We start from the raw sequence: 24,470 nt of genomic DNA on the forward strand, positions 1-24,470 counted from the left end.
GCCGTTCTCTACTTAGAGGGGGCAGGTCCTCAGCCTGTCCCACCCTGCGAGCGGTTGGTACCTGCCGGGGCCGCTTCTGGAAGCCTGCAGCCCGCAAGGCCCACGAGCGCAGAACCAGCACAGGACCCGCAGGCTCTGCCCTGCCACCCAAACGGCACAGCAGACACGGCACCCGGGACTGGCCCACAGGAGCAGGAGCCTCCCAGTCCCCTGCTGTACTCCCAAATGGCCCTGACCAAGCCAGGACCACGGGAGAGAAGCTCCTGAATTTCCCAGGCCCATGATGAAGTGGCCTCCAACCCCACAAAGGGAACCTGCCCAAACGGAGGGCCTCTCGAGTGGGCTGATGGGAAGTGCAGCCCATCGCACGCCGGGGAAGCAGCACGCTGCCCCTACGGCCAGAGCCCAGCTGGGGAGCTGCCTGCCCTCCCGCCTGCACAGGTCCAGCCCAGGAGTCAGGGGCTGCACTGCACGAGCCTGGCCTCAGCCCGGCACTCGGCAAGGTCCTCTGTCCTGCGTCCCCGTGTCCTCAGGAGACGGCTAAACAGTACACCACGGGGGGCTTACGGCCTCAGCCCAGACAGACAGCATCAGCCCAACAGCACAGGGCCTCGGCGCCAGAACAGCGGGATGGGGTTACAGACACCACATTCGAGGGTTTTCAGGATAAGAGCTGAGTCAGGTGTTGAAAGAACCCTCGCAGGGAAGTGGCCTTGGTTCAACTGAGAAGAGCATCCGCCTACCACATGGGAGGTCCACAGTTCAAACCCCAGGCCTCCTGACCCGTGTGCAGCTGGCCCATGCGCAGTGCTAATGCGCACATGGAGTGCCGTGCCACGCAGGGGTGTACCCCGCATAGAGGAGCCCCACGCGCAAGGAGTGCACCCCGCAAGGAGAGACACCCCACGCTGAAAAAGTTCAGCCTGCCCAGGAGTGGCGCCGCACACACAGAGAGCTGACGCAGCAAGATGATGCAAGAAAAAGAGACACAGATTTCCGGTGCCACTGACAAGAATACAAGCGGACACAGAAGAACACACAGCAAATGGACACAGAGAGCAAACAACTAGGGGGGATCAGGGAAGGGGAAAGAAATAAATAAATATAAATCTTAAAAAAAAAAAAAAGAACCCTCACACACAAAAAAAGAAAAGAAATAAAAATCCCTAGTTGCTCACTTGATATGCAGCGTTTCTGGGAATTGCTTTTTCTTCCTGGGGCAGGGAGAGGCAGCAGGATTCATGCAGCTCTCAGATGCCCTCCTGGTTACAGGACCCAAGCTGATGCCCGTGAACCTAAACAGCTGACTCACCAAGGGGTGGGAAGGGTGGCTCCCAGCAGAGGGGCTGCGTGCCCGCCCCAGGGGCAGCTGTAGCTACACCGCAGGTGCCAGCCCGGGAGGACGGGCCGCGGGGCAGACAAGGGGCACCACGAAGGCGACAGCAGGAAGGAGGGCCGTGGCCCAGCTGTGGCCGAACTGCCGGCCTCCCTGTGCCCTCACACGACAGCGGGACCCGAAACGGCCGCTCAGAGAGCGCCAGGCTGGACACCCCACCCCGGCTACCCCCCCAAGTCGCGTGAGCTCCCTCAAGGCCTCGCCTGTCCTCTTGTCCCGTGCCCCCCTTTACCCCACTGCTCCTGCCCACAGGTGGGGAAGGGTGAACCGGCTGTCCCTGGCCTCCACAGCCCCGTCCACTCGCATGTGGCCAGCCCGTCCGGACAGGAGGCCTTCTGGCGATGGCCCTGTCAGCAGGAGGCAGCTCAGCCTGACTTCCTCAGGGGGCACGGAGAGGGCCTGCCCAGGCCAGCTGCTAGGGAGCCCACCCAGGGGCCGGGGCGCCAGATGCCTTGGGGAAGCTGCCCAGAGGGAAGGCCTCCGCTCCCTAGATTTGATTCCAGAGCTCCCCAACCGACAAACGTGCAGGAGACCTCACTCCTCACACGGGCCTCCGCGACTCTCCTGTCATCGTCATCGCCAAGGGCACAGCCGTCTGCTTACCCGAGGACCCCAGGAGGCCCCCGAAGGTGGCTCAGAGCGAGGGTGCCTGGGCCCCACCACCGCTGGACCACTGGGCGCCTGAGGCCAATAGGGCAGGTTCCATCTGGCCCCCAACCACCCCGCCCGGTGCCCCCTTCCCAGCAGGACGGGTGCCAGGCCCGCGGCTCCCACCTGGGTCACAGGAAGGGCCTCCGGGCCCTCTCCCCGTGGGTCCTGCTGGTGGCAGCCCGCTCTCACCTCACCCCGTCCGGGCTGTGAGGGGCCACGCAGCCGTGCTGGGCCCCAGGGAAGGGCCCCTCTCCGCGCGGGCGGCACCTCACCTGATGCCCGTGCAGCGTGTAGAGCAGCCGGCCCTCCATCAGGTCCAGGACCTTCAGCGTCGAGTCGCTGGAGGCCGTGATCAGGAAGTTTCCCGCCGGGTGGAAGGAGAGGGCGTTCACGGCCGCGCTGTGCACTGCGGGGAGGGCTGCGGTCAGAGCTGGCGGGGAGGCCCGGGAGCAGACAGCGAGCCCGCACCCCGGCCCCGGACCCCCGCACCTCAGAGCTTGGGCCGGGCAGCCCCCGTGGGGCCCCAGGGACAGCGGGCCTGAGAGGCCGGCACGGAGGGCAGGCGGGGGCGGGCGTGGAGCTGCTCCCACTACTCCAGCCCTGGCCGGCGCGCCCCACTCAGTTACTCCAAGAAACCCAACGCAAGGGGAGGCCCTGGGAAGGCCCATGGGAGACCACCGCCCCCCAGGAGAGGAGGGGTGCAGGGCGGTCAAGCCGACGACCCGGACATGCTGCAGAGCCCAGCAGGCTGGGGACGCAGCGACGCCACCAGACTGAGCCCACGGGCCCTTTACAGAGCAGGCCTCAGACGCCCCCTCCCTTCCACCTCCAAGTGCTCCCACTTTACCTGCTCGACAGCTCGACCGTCTGACCCTTTTCCCCACAGCCACCGTGTTAGCCCCAGCCCCAGCAGCTATCCTAGTGTCCCTCGCTCTCTGAGGTCTGGCCACCCCGGCTCGATCGGCTTCCCCAGCTGTGGGACCTTTCCACCCCATTCCCCGTGGGCCTGGGAGACTGCTGCCTTCCTCTTCTGCTGACCTTAAAGCGCACCATTCAGAGTCACCACCTCCAGGAAGCCCCTGCAGATCTCCCAAATGGGGCTGCCCCCTTCCCCTGTCCTCCCCCAGCACCCCAGCCTTGTGCCAGTGCACTATTCACAGCAGAAGTTTGGCATTTCTGGGGCTACTGGATTCACGCCTGGGCCCCCCACAAGACCACCAGCTCCAATGGGCAAAGCCCACCTGAGGTGCTGCATTTCCGGCTCTGCGCTGGTGCCAGGCAGGACTTGAAAAGTGGTTGGGGAGTGGGCACCTAACTGGGTGCCTAGCAGCGCCCGTGGGCTACATACAGCCCTCCCTCGAGGCCAGGGCACGTTCACGGTGGAGCTGGGAGCCGGGCTCTGGGGAAGACCCAGCGATTCCTATGAGGACAGGGCGACCCACAGCCAACGTGTGGACCAGCTGTGCCATGGCCTCTTTGAGGGGCTGCCGAGGAAGACCCCTGAGCCCGCATGCCCGTTACCTGGTGGGGAGGCCAGTGGGCTAAGGGAACCACGCCACTGCCAAGCCAGAGTCCCACACACGGCACATCCAGACAAACCTGAAAACCAGCCCCTCCTGCTGGTACCAGGAGGCTGCAAGATCACTACTGGGCCCGGAGCAGCCCGGCTGCCACGCTCACGTGCCTGCTGATGTGCAGGCACGTGAGGCCCGGGGGAGGCACCAGGGCTTGATGGAGCATGGTATTTAGGTCGGAACAGCCTCCGCGCACCAGGAGCTACGGAAGGCGGCCCAGAGCGGGGCTGCCGGGGTCTCTGCAGGCAGTCCCAGGGGCAGAGCAGGGCCCCACAGCCAGACACAATCACCGCACTCGAGGCCACAGAGAAGGCAGGACCTGGCAGCCACCAGCGTGCACCAAGCCGGGGGGCTGGAAGAGCAGGGGAGCAAGGCACAGCCATCCGGAGCAGGAGTCCAGCAGGCACAAGTGGCAGCAGGAAGGTGATTAACGGCACAGAGTGCAGCCGTCACCACCCGTGGGGGGTGCATGCACGTTGTGCAGAAGCAGAGAGAGGGGCCGGGGGGCGTCCAGATGGAGAAAAGTGGACGCTCCTCCTGCCCAAAAGTGTACGCTGCTCTGGGCAGCTGGGAGCCAGCCCAGCCCCGCTCGGCATCCTGGCGACCATAGATAGCCTGAGTGCCAGGTGCTGCCTGCTTGCATGCCCAAAGGGACGGGCTTTGTCCACCTGGGACATGGACTCACACCCGGGCGGCCACCTGAGTGGCAATGCGGGCCAAGCAGCAGCCCGTGGCAGGTCGCTCAGGGAGCCCAGGGCTCCCCCTGGCCCACCAGGACAGCTAAGCAGCATGCACGTGGCCCCCAGGGCCTCCCACCTGGTCGCGCCCACCAAGGGAGAGAGCACCCCTAAGAGAGCGAGAGGCCTGCTCCCTCTAAGGGCTAGGCTGTCCGAGGCCTTCTCCGGGCAGAACCACCTGGAGCTGTGGCCTCCACGAGAGGGCTCGGCTGGCACGCCAGGCCCCGCAGATGCCGCAGGCACCAGGCCCACCCGCCTTGCCCCACGCGCCCTCCTGCCTCACCCACTGGCTATGCTCTCATGCCACTAGGCCTCTGCATGGGGGGCGGGGGCTGTTCCAAGGAGGGCTCCCCATAAAAACTATCCCTGCAGAAAACCCACGAGGGGTCAGCTCCCTAAAAGGGGGTGGCCTCCCATCACGAGGCCCTGACCAGCAACTTCTCATCGAGTCCCAAGTGCAGCCCCCTCTGGGCTCTATGGGCGGGTTCTAGTGACGACGCAGGCTGCCACCTGTGCAGCAGCTGCAGGCTCCCAGCTCTTGGGCCTCCACCCCTAAGAGGGGATCACAGCTCAGGTCAGACACGTACCAACCCCAAAGTGTTACAGGTCACCAGGAGGCCAAGGGGCGTCGGTCTGAGGTCACTGCAGCCCCTGTCTCGAAGCACCAAGGACAGGCCCCAGCTGGTGGGCGACAGGTGACTAAGCAGAGATGTGGCAACCCCAGCCGCTGCGCTCGGCATGGAGAGGCGAGCATGGTCCACTGCCCAGGAGGCTCCCAGCTGGTCAGGCAGCCCGGAGAAATCCCAGGTGCCCACAGCCCCTGCCCCACAACCCACCACAGAGGGCAAGCCCAGGGCGGCTCCTCATGACACGCGACTGGCGTTCCAGACACAGGGCAGCACTGGGTTTCTGAGGGGCTCTGGAGTCACAAAGAAGGTGCTCTGGGGCCGGGGCAAAGGATGCCTGAGTTGTCCTCTTTCCAAACGCCATGTAAATGCGCACTTTGGAATGAGGGAAGGGCCAGAGAGTTGGCCAGTTCGGGTGCTGGTGCCCGGCCTCCAGATTAACCCTTACACTCTGAAAGCTCCAAGTAACGGGCGTGGGCCGTCCCCACCGAACACAGCCGCTTCCAACACTCTATGGCGGTACCTGGGTGGGCTGGGGTGGGGGTGCGCTAAGGGTGGGCGGGCAGACCCCTTGGGCCTGTGACTTCTAACCTGGACTCCTGGGGAGAGCAGAGCCCTGCTGGTGCCAGCTGAGGAGCCCGCCTGCCCCGGGAGCTCAGGCGAGCAATGACTGCCGTCGTCAGGCGTCAGGCACGTGGCGGGGGACAGTGGGCGCACACCCGAGGCGGCGGCCTGGCGGGGAGACCCCGCGTTGCCCATCCCGCTGTGAGAACTCCGGAGGGCCTCGGGCTCCCTGGCTGGGAGCCGGGAGGGGCGCCGCCTCGCTGAGTGCCCGGGCGGTCCCGGCTACCGGCCCTGCAGTGCCCGCAGGCCGCAGGGCCCACCGGGGTTCAACACCCTGAACGGGCTCGGCGTGGGCTCTGCCCAGGGAGCCTGAGCCGTCCCCCCGGGCCTGGCACTCCAGGGCGCCACCAGCACCGCCGGCTCCTGGCTGCATCCCCGGGGCAGGCAGCCAGGGAGCGGCTCGCCGGGACGCAGAGGCAGCCGCCTGCATGCTCAGCGACCCTGCACCCCGCAGCCCGAAGTCCCAAGCGAGTCCTGACTTGGCCAGCTTCAGCCCGGGATGGGAAGCACCCCCCACCGTGTTCCCACGGGCGGCTGGACGCACAGCGCAGCCTCAGGAGCCACCATCGCTCAGAAGAGCCCAGCGAGGGCCGGTGCGCACCCAGACTCACGGGGTACACACCCAACACTGTCCTTAAACACCGTTCCCTGGGACGAGGGACAGAAAACAGCGCCGGCAGCGCCTGGGGCCAAGGCAGCCCCCGCCAAGCCTGCCCCGTGAACCCAGGGCCTCTCCCAGCATCCCCTCTAAGGGAGGCCCCACCTCTCTCCGCTCCCCTGGGGCTGCCCTCCTTGGCGCTTTCACCCTGGCTGTTTACGGACCTTTGGTTTCGGTGGCCCCTCGATGGCAGGGGCCCCGACGTGGCTCCCCCTCCTCACAGCCCAGATCCCTGGACCAGCCGGCTCCCCCACCCCCAGCAACAGTTTCTGCTTCTCCTCAGTCTCCAGACCCAGCCCCTCGGCCTGAGCCCACCGCATCCCAGCAGGCATGGCCCCGGGCACCCCTCCCTCCCAAGCCGGCACCCAGCGCGGCCTTCCTCTCCCCACGTGACAGTGCCTGTTCCAGCACCACAGCCAGGCCGTGCCCTTGGGACTCTGGGCCAGAACGCGGCATTCCAGGCTCCCCGTAGAGGGTGCCAGGGGCCGCAGCACGCTGGCCGCAGGCCTGGACTGCCGAGCCACCAGGGACCGGCCCGCACTCCCAGTCACCAGAGTCACCCTGCCATCCAGTGCCACAACACGCAAGGCTGGAGCAGTGGGAACCAGCCCACCCCCCGGGGGCTTTCCCATCAGACCCTCACAGACCCCCGCGAGGAAAGCTCCCCTTTCACAGACACGAGTCAGGCCTGCGCCCCTAAGCCTGCGCTGCCCGCGTCTGTCCTTCCTTCCATCTCTTCTCTCTACCCCCAACCAGCGAAAGGCCAGCCCTCCCGCCCAGCACTCCACACCTCCACCGCTCCCTCCACTCCTCCACCGCTCCCTCCACTCCTCCACCGCTCCCTCCACACCTCCACCCTCCTCCACACCTCCACCAATCCCTCCACACCTCTACCCTCCTCCACACCTGCCCAGCATTCCCTCCACACCTGCCACCGCTCCCCCACACCTCCACCGCTCCCCCACACCTGCCACCGCTCCCCCACACCTGCCACCGCTCCCTCCACACCTCCACCGCTCCCTCCACACCTCCACCGCTCTCCACACCTGCCCAGCATTCCCTCCACACCTGCCACTGCTCCCTCCACACCTGCCACCGCTCCCTCCACACCTCCACTGCTCCTTCCACACCTGCCACTGCTCCCTCCACACCTCCACCACTCCCTCCACACCTCCACCGCTCCTTCCACAGCTGCCACCGCTCCCTCCACACCTCCACCGCTCCCTCCACACCTGCCACTGCTCCCTCCACACCCGCCCAGCATTCCCTCCACACCCACCCACTTTCCCTCCACACCTGCCACCGCTCCCTCCACACCTGCCACCGCTCCCTCCACACCTGCCCACTTTCCCTCCACATCTCCACCACTCCTCCCACACCTGCCCACTTTCCCTCCACATCTGCCCATTTTCCCTCCACACCCGCCCACTTTCCCTCCACACCTGCCACCGCTCCCTCCACACCTGCCCACTTTCCCTCCACATCTCCACCACTCCTCCCACACCCGCCCACTTTCCCTCCACACCTGCCCACTTTCCCTCCACACCCACCCACCGCTCCCTCCACACCTGCCCAGCTTTCCCCAGCCAGCTGTGCAGATGTGGCTGACCCCAGCCCCCACTCTTAGCTCAGGCCCGCCCGGAGCAGAAGGCAGGCGTCTGAGCCTGAAGGGGGAGAGGGGTGGTCTCCACGTGCAGGGCAGACCCCGGCTGCTGCTCTGGAGGAGCCTCCTCCTGAAAGGAGCAGGACCAGGGACAAACCCAAGGCTCCCTGGAAAGGACGAAGGCGGTCCCGTGGCTGGCTCCTGCCACCTGCTGGTGGTGCTGGGTACTGCAGGCCTCCGCGGGAGACCAGGAACGAGAGCCTCAGCTGCCTCCTCAGCTGCCTCCTCGCCTCGCCAGGTTCCCGCCAAGCGTGCAGGCCCCCGCCAAGTATGCCAGGCCCCCGCCAAGTGTGCCAGGCCCCCGCCAAGTGTGCCAGGCCCTCGCTAAGCTCTTCACGTGGTCCAAGGCGTTAACCCTCCCAACACCACTTAGTGGGATCAGTCCCATCACTGTCACGGGGGGCCCAGAAAAGCCAAGCAACCTGCCAGGGTCCCACAGCCAGGAGTGCCACCTTCCACCAGGTGTGTTCAAAGCCATGACGAACGCCCCGCTCTGGAGGTCTGCTCACCTCAGGTACCCCAGGGAAGTGCCGGCCTCGCCTACTGCCAGTCCAGCCCCAGAGAATCAGCCAGATCAGGGCTTGGGGGCAGGGGAGGGCAGTTTTGAACCCCAGGCCTTTGTGCAGCCATGTCCTTCCCACTCGCAGGTCTAAATTTTGAAAGCGAGCCCACCACAGACTTATAAACTGAGTCCAATCAAACAACCACAGTCCTTCAACGGGAGGCAAGCGGCAGGGGCAGCGCGGAGAAGCCGCGAAGGCCTCGTGGGGGGCCCAGGCGAGAGACCCGCTGGGGGCTCCTCGTCCAGCCCTGTGGTGCACGAGGCTCTGCCACCCCACCGTGGGCACCAAGGGCCCGGGAAAGTCAGGTGGCACCACACTCCACCGCACGATGGACAGCCATGCCCGACGGCCCACCCGGGCTCCCAGCAGGCCCTGCTCCCCCGCGCCCCCGAAGCCGGTCTAGGCAGCACATACTCACGCTGATAGTGCTGCAGCAGCCGGTGAGTCCGCACGTCCCACACCTTCACCGTGTTATCCATGCCGCCGGCGGCGATACACGTGCCGCTGGGGTGGAAGTCCACGCAGGTGACGAAGCTGGGAAGACAGGGCCGCCACGTGCTACAGGAGGGCTGCCGGGCTCAGACCCGCTCGGAACGCCCAGTGACCCCCACCCTGGGCACCTATCTGCTCCCGCAACTCAGGACACCCGTCCTTCTGCCTCAGTTCTTTACCGAGTGGCCCGGGGGAGCGAGAAGGCGAGGGTGAGAACAGCGGCCAGCAGGCAAGTGGGGTGGACATCCCTGTGTCACTTTAAAAAAGACACGCAGAGAAATCTGCCTTCGGAGCCACGGGTCAGAGGGCTGCTCGGGGGTTTTCAGAGCTGGAGCTGCCAGAATGGGCTGCCAGGCAGAACCTGCCACCAAGGCTCAGGCGCAAAGAAACACGAGCGCCACGGGGCAGCACCCCCCAGGCGGGTAACACAGCCACCTCCAGGCTCCCCACTGGCTGGGGAGGCGGAAGCCGGGGCTCATCTAGGACCCCAAGAAGGATGAGTCCCTGCTCGAAGGCAGGCGCCTCCCTCTCCATCACGCAGCACAGTAAGAGCAATCAGCCACGGTGACAACAGCCTGGCGAGGCCTCCGGCCCACAGCCGTCACCATCCGGACACACTAAGAAGCTCCGAGATGCAGTTTGAGGGGAAACGGGGAGTTACTGCTCAGTGGGTAAAGTTTCTGCTTGGATGATGAAAACATTTTAGAAATGGAAGGAGGTGATGATAGCACGACATTGTAAAAGTTAAGTAGTGCCACGGAATCGTACATTTAAATCGCCTAAAACGGCAGGCTCTGTTACACAGCTGCTGCCACAGTAAAACGCCAGTGCATCTGGGGGCCTGAGTTGAACTGCTTCCAGACAGACGCCACAGTTCTGAGCATTGGAAAACAAAGGGAAAACAAGCGAGGCCCCAAGAACTACATGCCCGGAGGTGACGTGCAACCTCAAATACCTCGTGTCCCTGGATGTGTGCGGCAGAACCTTCCCCCCAATAGGAACAGAGGCAGAGCTTGGTGGATGGCCCCTGCGAAAGGCGCCGGGCAGGGTGCAGCAGCGACGTGGCCGTTGACCCCACAGTCCCCGCCACTACAGCCCACTGGGCCCCCTGGTGCCCAAGTCCCTGCTCACTGCTCAGCACCCTACAGGGGGGCCGAGGGCACAGGGAGACTCACCCGCCATGCTCGCAGTACGAGTGGACGCACTCCCGGCTGGTCTTGTCCCATAGCTTGACAGTCTTGTCGTCACTGGCAGACACAATGAGCCGCCCATCGGGGGAGAACCTGAGCGGGAGCAGGGCTGGTGAACCCCGATTTGCAGGGGCGTGGGCCCCCACACTTCTCCCTGCACTGCCCACTGCCTGCCTCAGGAACTGCCTGGGTCGCACGCCCTGCTCTAGCCCAGGATGATCCTGGGCAGTGGCTGCAGCCCTGAGAGGCTGGCAAGGCAGGGCCCACCTAGCGGAGCCGGGCGGGCCTGGGAACAGTAGTGTGCGTCACGCCCCAGCGGGGTGCCGGCACATGCGGCCCACGGCCAGCACAGCCAGCCCACACCAGACATCAAGGAGCTCAAGAGCTCCACTGGCACATCACCCTGTTCTCAGGGCCTCCTGCGTCTACACCTGACTCTGCAAAACACCAGCTGCCAACAAAATGGCATGGTGGGAGCAGATGTGGAGCAAGCAGCTCCCACAGGAGAGGTCTCAGGTTCGGAAAAACAAACAAGCAAAACAAATGAGAAAACAAACTCAGGGAAGCAACGTGGCTCAGTGGTGGACTGCCAGCTTCCACATATGAGGTCCCAGTTCAATTCCCAGCCCTGGAACCTCAAAAAAAAAAAAAAAGAGGCACAGAGGCCCTAGGAACCTATCACCAAAGGCCTGGAGCCCCGTTCTCAGGAGCCTGACCATGAGCCCCGCGTGGCAGCCAGGGACATCCCAAGACAGAGGAAAAGGGGTACCCAGGGGCACAGCAACTCGTGTGGGGTCCCCAGAGAAATGCAGCTCGATGGCTTCTGACCTGTGACCTCCATGGTTTCCCAGTGACCCCTGGTCCCCCCCATGCCCTTCTCCGGAGCAAAGAGACTTGACATGTGAGGACGTTCTGTTGGGAAGAACAGAATGGGCTGGAAGTCGGCAAGTTTGTGCCTGGACCTCACACCTCAGAAGGCCCTTCGACATGCCTGGCCACCCACCTCCAGGTCAGCAGCCTGGGGAGAGCAGACCCCCAACCTGGCGCTCTGCACAAAACCAGTCTCCGAGGAACAGGACCTGGAGGCAGGTAGGCAAGCCTCAGACCCGAGAGACTGGTTCGAACCCCAGCTCTGCCGCTGACCCACCATGTCCTGGGGCAAAATGTGACACTGCCCTGGGCCTTGGGCTCCCCACCTGCGAAGGGAAACGCCAGCTGCTAGCACGCCAGGCCGCCGGCATGCCAGAGCCAAGGCTCTCGTCATGGTGGCCCCGGCTACCGGCGTGGATGTCCCGAGGCCGTCGCAGCTGGCGCTGGACTAACTTACTTCCCATGCACCACCTCACCGAGGCATCTCAACAGCTTATGGCGTAGGAACATTATTATTCCCATCTTATGGCTACAGAAACTGACTCGAGGAGCTCAAAAGCTTCCAAGTATCTTGCGCAACGGCACGATGCCGACCCCAGCAGCCCTCTGTGCCCCCCAGTCTCTGGGAAGGACGACGCTCACCTGGCGCAGCGGACCCAGTTGATGTGCTGGCTCAGGGAGAACAGGAACTTCTGGCGATGGGCCGACCACACCTTAATGGTCTTGTCATCGGAAGCCGTCACGAGAGACTGGCCGTCGCTGCAGAAGTGGACACTCCTGACCGTGGCTGTGTGTGCGCGAAACACAGTCGACTCGCCTTTGCTGCAGGGACAGTTGCGTGGAGTTGGGAACCCGCGGCAATGCCCCGTTACGCCCGCCCCAGCCTTCCACAACCCTTCCAAAGCCAATTCAGGCTCGAGCACCCCAGGCCCCAAAGAGAGGCCAGAATCTCCCCCACAGGGCAGGGCACTGCCCTCCCACCCGCCCACGAGGCCAGTGTCAGGCATGGAAGCTCTTGGAGGAAGCTGAGCTCAGCTCAGAATCCCTCTGTAGCAGTTTCACATGGTTATGAATTCCAAAAATAGATATTGGATTATGTTTGTAATCTGGTCTGTACCTGGGCGTGATTAAGTTATGATTAGGGCTTCGATTGGGCCACATCATTAGGGCATTAGGTCCCCACCCCTTGGTGGAGCAAAGGACAGAGTTGGGGGTTTCTGATGTGATGTTGGAGTTTGATGCTGAAGTCTTAAGCTGGAGCCCCAGGAAGTCAGCACACAGAGGAAAGAGAAGCCAGCCCAAGAAGAGAGGACCTGAGCCAGGAGAAGGGCACAGAGGAACAGAGACAGCTCCTTAGACACAGCAGAAACCCCAGACAAAGCTGTTCACCTGATAGCCTACAGCTGACCTTGTGGAGAGAGGAAAGGTCTAGAGAGCCTCATAGTCTACAGCTGACTTGTGGAGAAAACAGAGAGCTGAGCCCAGAGGAACCCAGGAAGCCTGAGCCCTCACAGACGTCGGCAGCCATCTTGCTCCAACATGTGGAAATAGGCTCTGGCGAGGGAAGTAATTCATGCTTACGGCCTGGTATCTGTAAGCTCCTACCCCAAAGAAACACCCTTTGTAAAAACCAACCCGTTTCTGGTATTTTGCATCAGCACCCCTTTGGCGAACACACCCTCTTCCAACCCCGAGGAGAGGCCCCAGCTGAAGCCCCCCTTGGAAGCGAGTGGCTGCCCCCTGGGCCGGTCCAGAGAGCCAGGGCAGAGCCCAGCAGGGCGGCTCTGGCTCGGGGGCCCCGGCCTCAGGCCCCTGGAAGCCTGGAACTCACACGTTGGGCACCCAGATGCGGACGGTCTTGTCGCGGGAGCCCGAGGCAAGCAGGTGTCCAGAGGGGGAGAAGTGCACGCAGGTGACGGCGTCCTTGTGTCCAGAGAAGCGGTAGGCGCGGGACTGAGGCTTCATGTTCCACACCATGAGGCAGGAGTCCGTGGAGCCGCTGGCTGAGGAGAGGGGCACGCTGGGCCCTCGGCTCGGGTGGGCCTCAGCCTCCGCCAGGAAGGAAACAGCCTGTGCAGGGCCGGCTCCGCCACCCCCAGCGCCCACCGACGGAGCAGTGGGAAGGCTGCCCACAGGGACCGGCACGCCTCCGCGGGCTGCCGACCAGGAGTCTGGACACCTGCGGCCCAACAACCATCCGAGCCTGCCGGCCTGGGAACCGGAGCAGCAGAGGTCCTTCGCTACCAAGGGGCCTCTGGAAAAATCATCCCGCAGGGTCCTGGGTCTCCCCCAGCCACCCCCACAGGCACTAGAGCCCACCCCCCAGCACTGGGTGGCCAGTCCAGTCCAAAGGGCCTTTTACCACCAGGAGGGCCCGAGTCTATCTTCTATCAGGAGGCCAAGAGCAGGTCCGAAATGACTTTGCCCCCTTTGAACCTACAGCATACCACAAGGCCAGCAGCCTCTGGCAGGGAACCTTGACCACGGGATGAAAGCGCGAGCCTCATCAAGCAAGCAAGAAGGGAAGCGGTTGTGGCTCAACTGATAGAGCATCTGTCTACCATATGGAGGGTCCAGGATTCAAACCCAGGGCCTCCTGACCCGTGTGGAGCTGGCCCATGTGCAGTGCTACTGCGCGCAAGGAGTGCCATGCCACTCAGGGATGTCCCCCGCGTAGGGGAACCCCACGTGCAAGGAGTGCGCCCTGCAAGGAGAGCCGCACAAGAAAAGCACAGCCTGCCCAGGAGTGGCACCGCACACATGGAGAGCTGACACACAAGATGATGCAACAACAACGAAAAAAGCGACACAGTTTCCCAGTGCCGCATGACAAGAATGCAAGCAGACACAGAAGAACACACAGCGAATGGACACAGAGAGCAGATAACGGAGGGGAAGGGGAGAGAAATAAATAAAATAAATCTTTAAAAACTAAAAAAGCAAGCCAGAACGCCGCAGCCAGGGCAGTTGTGGATGACTCCCCAAGCGGCCGAGGAAAGGGGTACACCAGGTGCTGCACCAGGCAGGGCGGGGAGGGGCGCCTGGCTCTGCCCAGCATCTTTCTTATTGGCAGGCATCTTCAACAAGGTGCACCCATATCGCCGGGGACAACAGAATCGATCGCAACGCAAAGAAAAGCAGCCACTGTAGAGGTCCATTCCGCAGGTCAGATCCAAGAGGCGGCTGGGGTGTGCAGGGAAAAGCCCGGGACCCAGTCCCGCCCTCACAGCCTTGTGACTTTGGCAAGGTCCCTAACCTCTCTGAGCCTCGTACTCTTCACATGTAAAATGGAGCTCCCACAGGCCAGCACCCAGAGAGCTGGCAGGCTGAAGCCGGAGGGCCGATCTCGCCCGAGCACCTGTGTCCTCATGGAGCTTGGCTCTCCCAGCCCTCCACCCCCAGGCGGAATGTGGCCCTCTTGGCTCACGCCAGGGACAAGATGCTTCCTCTTACCCAGCTGCTTCGAGTTGAGACTGAAGTCCACACAGGTAACCGCATCTCGGTGGCCCTTAAAATGCCTCTCCAGGGAAGGGTCGTCCTAGGGGAAAGCCAGGGTCAGATCTGGGAAACCTAGGTGAGGAAGGAGCTTCCCAAGGGGCCAAGACTTGTCCTACAACAGCCAGGAGGGGGTTAAATATGCTCAAGCCTTGATCTCATACACAGACAATCCCAAGGGAGCCACCAGAAAACTGCTAGAATAAACAAGTAAGGCAAGGTTGCAAGATCCAACAACATATAAAAACCCATCATTGCATTTCTACACACTAGCAACAAACAATCCAAAAATTAAAAGGAAACAATTCCACTTACAATAGCATCAAGAAAAACAAAATACATAGGAAAAAATTTAACAAGAGAAGTATAAAATGTTGTGGTGGTTTGGAGCTCTATGTACCCCAAAAAAATTGTTTTTAGGAATTGAACCCCGAACCTTGTATGTGGGAAGCTGGTGCCCAACCACTGAGCTAGACTGCTCCCCCGAGTTGGTTTATTCATTTGTTTGGCTTGTTTTGTTTTTGTTTCCAGGAGGTACCGGGGGTCAAACCCGGGACCTTGTATGTGGAGGCAGGCGCTCAGCCACTTAAGCTACAAACGCTCCCATAGGACATTTTGAGGAGGCTCCTTCAGTTCCGGTGTGGCCGAGCCCTAACGGGGTGCGTCTTAATCCTACTACTGGAGTCCTGTGTAAGTGGAGTGAAGTTCAGACAGAGAGAGAGAAAGTCATGGGCAACGAAGCCAGAAGCTGAACATCAATGGAAGCTGGAAGAGAAGCGAGAGGCCAGGAGAAGCCACATGTGCAGTGCCATGTGCCAGAGAAGCCAAGGCACAAGATCGCCAGCAGCCAGCTCTGCAATGCCACAGTCTTTGGAGAAAAAGCATGGCCTTGACGAGGCCTTGATTTTTACTTTTTCCTGGCCTCAAAACTGTGAGCCATTAAATTCCCATTGCTTAACCAACCATTGCACAGTATCTGCTTGGGCAGCCCAGAAAACTAAAACAGACATAAACAGTGAAAACTACAAAACATCAAAGAAATTAAAGAGAACCTAGATTAATGGAAAGATGCCCGGTGTTTGTTGTTTGGGAGGCTTAATATCATCAAGATGGCAATACTTTCCACATTCATCTATAGATTCAACACAGTCCCTAACAAAATACCAGCTTTTTTGGCAGAAATTGGCAAGCTAGTCCTAAAATTCATATGAAAATTCAAGACACCCAGAAGAGTAAAAATAATCTTGAAAAAGGACAAGGTTACAGGACTCACACTTCCCGATTTCACGAATTACCACAAAGCTACAGTCATCAGTGTGGTATTAGCATAAGGATAAACACATGGATCAGTAAATTAGAATTAAAGAGTCCAGAAATAAACCCTTACATTTATTATGGCCCACTGATTTTCAACAAGGGTTCCAAGACAATTCAACAGAGCAAGAATGGTCTTTTCAACAAATGGTGTTGGGACACCTGGATCTCCTCATGCAAAAGAATGACACTGGATCCCTACCTCACACCATTTACAAAAATTAACTCAAAATGGATCAAAGGCCTAAATATAAGAACTAAAGCATAAAACCCTTAGAAGAAAACATAAGGGTAAATCCTTATAACCTTGGATTAGGCAATATTTTTATATATGACACCAAAGCATAAGTGACAAAAGAAAAAAATGGATAAACTAGGCTTCATCAGAATTAAAAAAATGTTTGTGCATCAAAGGACCCTACCAGGGAAGCAGATGTGGCTCAAGCAGTTGGGTACCTGCCTACCATCTGGGAGGTCCCAGGTTCAGTTCCCAGTGCCTCCTAAAGAAGATGAGCAAGACAGCAAGCTGATACGACAGACTGGTATGGCGAGCTGACGTAACAAGATGACACCACAAGGAAACACAATAGAGACATAATAAGTGGGAGCAGAGGTGGCTCAAGCAATTAGGCCCCTCCCTCCCAAATGGGAGGTCCCAGGTTCAGTTTCCAATGCCTCCTAAAAGAAAGACGAGCAGACAGAGAGAGCACACAATGAAAAGACATAGAAAGGAAATAAAATAAATCTTTTTTTTTAAAAAAAAGGACACTACCAACGAAGTAAACAGACAACCTACTAAATGGGACAAATATTTGAAAATCACTTATCTGTTAAGAGTCTAATATGCAGAATACATAAAGAACTCATACCACCCAACCACGAGTAGATAAACAACCCAATTAAAAAGTGGGAAAAGGGCTTGAATAGACATTTCTACAAAGAAGATCTACGAATGGCCAAAAACACGTGCAAAAATACTCAATATCATTTGTCATTAGGGAAATATAAAATATCAAAACCACAAGGAGCTACCACTTCACACACTAGGATGACTATAATCAAAAAGAACCAGTAGGGAAGCAGATGTGGCTCATGCAACTGAGCTCCCACCGACCACATGGGAGGTCCATGGTTCAGTTCCCAGTGCCTCCTAAAGAAGACAATGAGCTGGCATGACAGGCAGGTGCAGCAAGCTGACGCAACAAGAAACACAAAGAGAAAAACGTAATGAGAGACTCAACAAAGCAGGGAGCAGAGGTTCCTGGTGCCTCCTAAAGGAAACAAGCAAGATGGCGCACTGCTGTGATGGGCAGGTGTGACAAGTTGACACAGCAAGATGATGCAACAAGAGACACAGGAAGAAAAAACAATGAGACACAACCACAAAAAAAAGTAGGAACAGAGGTGGCTCAAGTGATTGGGCACCTCCCTCCCACAACAGAGGTCCTAGGTTCAGTTCCTGGTGCCTCCTAAAGACACAGCACACAGCAAGTTCAAACAATGAGGAGGTGGGAAGAAATAAAGAAAATAAATCTTTAAAAAATAAATAAAAAGAATCAGTAATAACAAGTGTTGGTGAGGCTGTGGAGAAATTAGAACCTTTATACACTGCTGGTGGGAATGTAAAATGGTGCAGCAACTTGGGAAACAATTTGGCAATTCCGGAAAAGGTTAAATATTCAGTTACCCAATGACCCAACAATTCTATTCCTGTGTATATAGCCAAAAGAACTGAAAATAAACGTTCACACAAAAATTTGTATACAAGTGCTCATGGCAGTATTATTCATAACAGCCCAAAAGTAGAAATAACCTAAATGCCCATCACCTGATGAATGACTAAATAAAATGTGGTATATCCACACCACGGAATATTATTCAGCCATAAAAAGTAATGAAGTGTTGATAAATGCTACATGGATGAACTTGAAAATGTTATCCTAGGTAAAAGAAGCCAAATACAAAGGCCATGTATTGTTATGATTCCTATGAAATGTCCAGAATAGGCAAGTCCATAGAAACAGAAAGTAGATTAGAAGTTGTCAGGGTCTTAGGGGAAGGAAGAAATGGAGAATGTCTGCTGACGGGTTCCAGGTTTCTCTTTTGGGTAATAAAAATGTTCTGGAATTAGATAGTGGTGATGGTTGCACTTTTTAATTGGGTTGTGACTATATCAAAAGCCATTGAGCTATATACTTTTTAAGGATGAATTTTATGTTATTTAAATTATATTTCAAAAAAGTTATTTTTAAAAAATGCCCAGGGAGCAAATGTGGCTCAAGCAGTTGAGTGCCCGCCTCCCATGTGGGAGGTCCTGGGGAATGTCCCCAGTGCCTCCTAAATATGACAAACAAATAATGAGCAGACAATAAGCAGACGTCGAGCAAAAACAGTGGGCAGACAAGCAAAAACAGTGAGGAGACAACAAGCAAAAACACATGAACAGGGAGCAGATAGGGTTCAAGCAGTTGAGTGTCCACCTCCCACATAGGAGGTCCCAGGTTCAGTTCCTGGTGTCTCCTAAAGAAAAAAAAAACAGACAACCAGCAGACAACGAGCAAAAAACAATACACAGACAAGTGCAAACAATGAGGGAAAAAACAAGCTAAAAAAATGAACTAAAACAACGAGCAAACAGACAAGGGAGCCATTGGCGGGGGGAATGCCCAGAGTGAAAAAAACACACTTTTCAGCACTCCCACCCTCTATCCCACTGTGGACTGGCCAGTGAACTCAAAGGTCAGCCTGGAACAGGCTCTCAGTGACACAGCTGCTGCCACCACCACCATTTCCACTTTACCCAGCATTAGAAAAGGAGAGCCTTTCAGGGAAATGCTTAGGAAGACGTGGGAGAGAACATTCTGGGGGTAATCTATCCAACAGGAGACCGTGTCTCAGCACTTGGAGGTTATATTCCAGCCTTCTTAACATCCATCTCACTTCCCCCACACTACCCCTCCCCCCCTAGCATCAACAGCAGCACCCTGAGTGCCCCTGGGAGAGGGAGAATGCCCCTGGGGCAGAGCAAGGCCTCCAGCCCCCACCTCCCCCCGAAGTTGTGCCAAAAACAAAGGCCTGGTGGCTCTGTGCCCAGCTCCATTCCCAACACACCTGCCTGACTCCAGCTTTCAACAGGGGACGGTGGCAGCTGGGGAGCCTCCCAACAGAGCAGCACCCACTCCGAGGCTGTCACCTGAGCCTCCCGGAAGAACAAGGACGCAGCAGTGGCCACCTCTAGGCTCAGTGTGCAGAGGCAAGTTCAGGTCCAGGCCTGAGGAAGGTGCCCCTGGCAAGTCCCCGCGACCCCAACCCCACAGGCTCTGTGGTTCTCTGTGTGTAAACTTCATCTCCCCCCAAGAGCTACAATGGCCCTGCGGGTTGTAGAGTTTGTGGGGAGCATGCCAGATTGGGGCCAAATCTGACTTGATCGTAATCTGGGTCCTCTGCCCAAGTCCCTAGACACCCAATCTCCCGGCCAGCGGGCTAGGCAGGTTCCAAGCAAGCTAGCAAAAAGAAGTGGGCCTTGGAATGCTCCCCTGACAGCTGCGGGAGCCTGGGACTCAGAGAAGGTGGCCGGGCCCTGTCACCCGGCTTCCCAGAGGCCTGCCGTTCCCACCCGTCGGCAGGTAGTGCCCTCAACAGGCCCCCCACCCCACCCAACCCAGCCTTCACGGTGAAGAGACTGAGGCCAGGGAGGCCGCAGGTCACATCTCAAGTCAAGCCATGCTGCGAGTCTGCCCTACTGGGATGCAAACCCTGGGGACAAGCACTGCTCTCGTCCCGGTAGCCCCGCACAGGGCCTGACACGCAGAAGGCGCTCTGAAAGCGCCCAGAGCCTCCAGCCGCCAGCGCCCCAGCCAGGCGCCCACTGCCCTGGCAGGGAGACCCAGCCCCGGGAGCCGCCGCCGGGCAAGACCCGGCACCATCGACCATACACTTCGGAGGGCTCGCGTTCCTGTATGGTATGCGAATAAAGCTCGGCAAAACTGCTAAAATTAAAAAATAAAATAAAAGTAAAGGCTCACCGGGCAGGGCACGGCCATGGCGGGGCCCGGGCGCCCGAGCAGCCGGAGGAAGCCGCGGCCGCGGCCGTTGCGGCCCGTTCAGTTTCCGCGCCGCGGCCGCCGCCAATAGCAACGCGGGCCGCGCCGCCGGCCCCGCCCACCGCAGTTAAAGGCGAGGCGGTGCCGCAGCTTTTTGTCCCCCGGCCGGAAGCAGAGCAGCCTGGCCAGCTCCTTGGCCTACGCGCTGTGCTCCGCAAGGCCGGGCAGCCAACGGACAGCGTAGCCAGAGTCCTCTCTCCGCCATCGTTCATTCCTCCTGAAAAATTAAAAAGCCTGGGATGAGGTGGTTCATTCCACCAACACTTTGCCCGGTTAACGTGGCGGCGGGCGCGGCCTTCTGGGAAATGCAGTTTCCAGCCGCCGTTATCCCAGTAGCAGGAGGAAGGTGGAACTACATTTCCCAAGATGCCGAGGGGGTGGGGCTGCGGCTGGCGCCCGGGGAGGAGACTTTAAGGATCCCGGAAGTGGGAGACACGTGGGCCGCTGTGTTTGTATTGCCTTAAAGCACCCGCACGGCGGGTTTTTTGCACAAGACCTTATTTAGAACCAATTTTTTCCCCCTCCGGGAACTCTCTTAAACCCTTTAAACCCTCCGAACGCATTTAAAACAGGGTCGATTTAAGAGCCCGAGATACTCGGAAGCCTATGCAAGGAATCTAGGAAACTAGAAATCCCAGCTCTTGTCCTGATTCCCGGTGAAACGTCTGGAAAAGACCTCTGCTCTCTGGGTCTCAGTTTCCCTATTTGTAATCTGAGGAAGTGTGATGTGGTCCGGCCCACTCTGGACCCGTCAGCCTTGCGATTTTAAAAAAGAAGGCAAGCCAGGAGGCTGTCCACTGGAAGGGGAACCTTAGTCACTTCTTGCCTTCCGCAAGCCCAGGGAGTAGGCCATCTCTAAATCTCTCTTCAGGTATTTCCCAATCTGAAACTGATTCAGACCGATCGTTTTTGCAAGATTCCGGAAACTTCCATCACCTCCCCTGATCAGGCAGGCAGGCTCAGCCAGACTCCAACACCGATTAGGGCAGGCGCTGAGGTTTCTTATCCCTTTATGGGAGCTGAGATAGTGTTTCCTTGGACCTGCAAACCAAGTCCCGTTCTCTAAACTCAAACAGGTATGTTGGGGATTTGGCTCTGGTAGGTCTAGAGCAGGACACAAAAAACGGGAATTTATTTAATCTTTTCTTCACTGTGATTTGACATATAATTTGGTTCTTTATGTTAGAGGTGTCCAGGCTAATTTAACTTAGACAGACTGAAAGTCCCCTTAAAACAGCCACAAGCTTACTAGGTCACTCACATACACTCCAAAACTGTTCAGCGCTGTTCAAGGACAGCTCTCAGTCTTTCCACCAACATTTGTGTCTTAATCAGTTGTTATTTTGCCTGACAGTCAAACATTTAAGGGAGAAAGTTAAGATAAAATCTAAATACAGAATAATCTAATGATTAAACTTAAGAGTTCTTTTGTTGTGCTTTTTATTTTGTTTTGGTTTGTCAGTTTTTAGCAGTGCAATACCCAGGTCTACAGGAGTTCATAATTTAGAGTTTTGAATTTAGAAAAACTCTTCTATAAAATAGTTTTCAAATATCAGGCTTGCTCAGAGAAGCGCTGGAAGATTTTCTCACCCTTCCTAATCTCCTATCCTCATCCACCACAGAGGAGGAGCTGAGGGTGCCCCACCCACTCTTACTCATTTATTTGCAAAAAAAAAATGCAAAAAGGTCCACTCTGTCAGTGCTACGCAGACAACCACTGGTACAACCTGCATACACCAAGGTTGATACCTCCACTTCCTGACTTGGCGGGGCCCTAACCCCCTAAACTCCACCTCCATTAGATTGTCTTCACTTCAGCCTGGGCCTCCGTGTTGGGAGGACACACGCCTTAGAAAGGCTTCCATATTGAGGAAATCCTGGGGCTGAAGGAATGGGGAGGGGGCTTATTTTTCAAGCCCCCCTCTGGCAGGGATGTTTCCATCCTGGTGCAATGCCACCCTAATCCAGTATGCCCTCAACTTAACTGCATCTGCCAAGACCATATCTCCAAATAAGGGCATATTCACAGGCTCTCAGTGGACACGAATTTTGGGGGGACATTATTCAATGTGATGCAGTTCTGGTGATAATATGGCCTGTCCATGCATTCAAACTTATCTAATTTTGTATCCAAGTTTTCCTAGTTTCCGGAAAGTCAATTAAGTGATATAGACTCTATAGGCTTTGAATATTCAGGAAGGATATAGCCTGAATGTGTATTCGAACTTACATCCAGATGGAATGTGGGCGATATGTTAATCCAAGTTTACCTGGTATGTGGGCTGTATATTAATCCAAGCTTACCTGGTATCCAAACAAACCCTGAAACTCTAAGAAACTAACAAAGAAAGTCCTTTCTTTGTCAACATCACCTCTTGACCCCCACTCCTAAAACCTCTGTATAAAAAGGACCTGGAAATCTTGCTTGAGGCTCAGTTTTTTAACAGAAGTCCACCGGGCTCGGCTGGTCATGATAAACCTTCCTTCTCAGAAGAGTCTTGTGTCCTGGCCCTCAGTACCACGATCACCGACTTCTCTCTGCTGCTACAACAGTGACAGGACTGAAAATGGCATATCTGGGGAGCAAGGACAAAAGTGGGGTCAGGAGTAAGTCCAGATTGTGATTCCTGGGAATCAGACCCAAAGGGTCAGGGAGCCACACGTTCCATCCTAGAGCTGATATGAGCCAAGGGAGCCCCACCGTTGTGGGGCTATGAGCCCCAGGCCTACCTATTGTGGGAATGACCCCTCCAGGTGCCCCAGCTCAGGGAGCCTACTGCTCTCATGGACCCCAGTGGCATCCACTGTGGAGTTGGTGTACCCTTGCAGGTCAACTTTCCCTAAGGACAGGGCACACCCCAGAGCAGGGAAGTCCAGTGGGGCCTCAAGCCCTCAACCCACCCTTCTCCATGCTTCTCTCCAGAGCGGTGGCCATTCTGGTCTGAAGCCTGCATTTCATGGACTCAAAGTCACCCTGGGTGAACATTACTGATGTTGCAAGTAAGTGAGTACCGCAACCGGGGCTGCCATGGTGATTCTGGGGGCCAGTGATGTCACGGAGGCTGGTTTCTAGGAAGCGTGAGGACACAGAACTGGCAGTCCACTCAAGTCAGATGGGAGGCCTCTGTGTGCTGAGTCCTAACCCACATCCCATGACCATGACCCTGCTGGGGTCATGCCCTCTCTCCCCCTCCCCCTGGGCAGCTCCATGAGAAAGGACAAGCCACTGTTTCATCCGGTCCAGGGCAGCCCAGCTGTGACAACGGAGCAAATCCCACAATGCCAAGGCTGGGGGCACGGTGCAAACACTCACAAAAGGCCTGAACTCAGGGAAGCGGACTTGGCCCAATGGATAGGGCGTCCGCCTACCACATGGGAGGTCTGTGGTTCAAACCCCAGACCTCCTTGACCTGTGTGCAGCTGGCCCATGCACAGTGCTGACATGTGTAAGGAGTGCCCTGCCACGCAGGGGTGTCCCCCACATAGGGGAGCCCCACGCGCAAGGAGTGCGCCCCATAAGGAGAGCCGCCCAGCGCGAAAGAAAGCACAGCCTGCCCAAGAATGGCGCCACACACGGAGAGCTGACACAACAAGATGAGCAACTAAAAGAAACAGATCTGATAAGGTCCACTGATAAGGATAGAAGCGGTAACAGAAGAACACACAGCGAATGGACACAGAAAGCAGACAACTGGGGGAGAGGGGAAGGGGAGAGAAATAAATAAAAATAAATAAATAAATATATATATATATATTTTTTAAAGACCTGAACTCAAAACTGAGTGCCTCCTGGTAGATGATGCAGGTGGAGCTTCAGAGCAGCAGTTCTCGGCCCTGGTTGCCATTCAGAACCTCTGTAGGGGTACGTGGGCATCAGTGCTTTTTGAAAGCTCCCAGGAGAGTCCAGTAGACAGCCAGAGCTGAGAACTACTGCGCTAGACCAGCATTGTCCAAAAGAACTTCCTGTGATGGTGGAAACATCTGAAGCAGGCTAGTGAAATAGGGAATCAATAGACGGATCTGGAACCTGGCAGAGAGTCCATGTGGACATCAATAGCCCCCAAGATGGCTGCTGGAAGACCCCTACCCCCAAGATTCTGCTATGAACAAAGATTTCTTCTGGAAGCCAGGAGAAGCCCCAGATATTCCCCAAGGACTTTATCATTACATCCTCACTGGGGGATTAATAGGTGGGGTAATCAATCAAAACAGCAAATAGTTGGAACCCCTCCCCTGCCATTAGCAAAGGGGTGGAATAATTAATAGTTTATAAAGCAGGCTGTGAGGCCTGCTTGCACATCCTGCTCTCTTGCCTCTGGACCCATTCCTCCCCTCTGCGCTCTGCTCTCTCCATTTTTCATCTGCCACGTGACCACACAAGTAAACCTGGGCATTTATAATCTATAATGGGAAATTGTAGCTTGTAAATCAGCCCTCTTTATCCCTTTTCACCCCCTTCCTCTCTACCTAGAACCCCTGACCTATTATTTTCTCCCATTTCTCTTCCCTCCCTA

At 57.4% G+C, this 24,470-nt stretch overlaps 1 protein-coding gene across 4 annotated transcripts in view; it reads right to left on the reverse strand.

The window, feature by feature from the left end:
• POC1A (POC1 centriolar protein A) overlaps window positions 1–20,182 on the reverse strand; it is an 82,172-nt gene extending 61,990 nt beyond the window's left edge. For 3 of the 4 annotated variants that reach the window (XM_058288988.2, XM_071212089.1, XM_058288987.2), the window contains exons 1-7: window positions 19,879–20,013; window positions 14,498–14,582; window positions 12,876–13,047; window positions 11,687–11,866; window positions 10,160–10,267; window positions 8,911–9,026; window positions 2,320–2,453 (exon numbers count right to left, since the gene is read on the reverse strand). In XM_058288988.2, coding sequence (XP_058144971.1) covers window positions 2,320–2,453; window positions 8,911–9,026; window positions 10,160–10,267; window positions 11,687–11,866; window positions 12,876–13,047; window positions 14,498–14,582; window positions 19,879–19,896 — 813 coding nt within the window. In that variant the 5' untranslated portion in view covers window positions 19,897–20,013. Of the gene's footprint in view, window positions 1–2,319; window positions 2,454–8,910; window positions 9,027–10,159; window positions 10,268–11,686; window positions 11,867–12,875; window positions 13,048–14,497; window positions 14,583–19,878 lie in introns of all 4 variants that reach the window. The other variant, XM_058288986.2, reaches the window with a different exon arrangement.
• Between the last annotated feature and the right edge of the window lie 4,288 nt (window positions 20,183–24,470).

This window comes from Dasypus novemcinctus, chromosome 26 (assembly GCF_030445035.2).
Source record: "Dasypus novemcinctus isolate mDasNov1 chromosome 26, mDasNov1.1.hap2, whole genome shotgun sequence".
In the NCBI taxonomy this organism is placed as follows: Eukaryota; Metazoa; Chordata; class Mammalia; order Cingulata; family Dasypodidae; genus Dasypus; species Dasypus novemcinctus.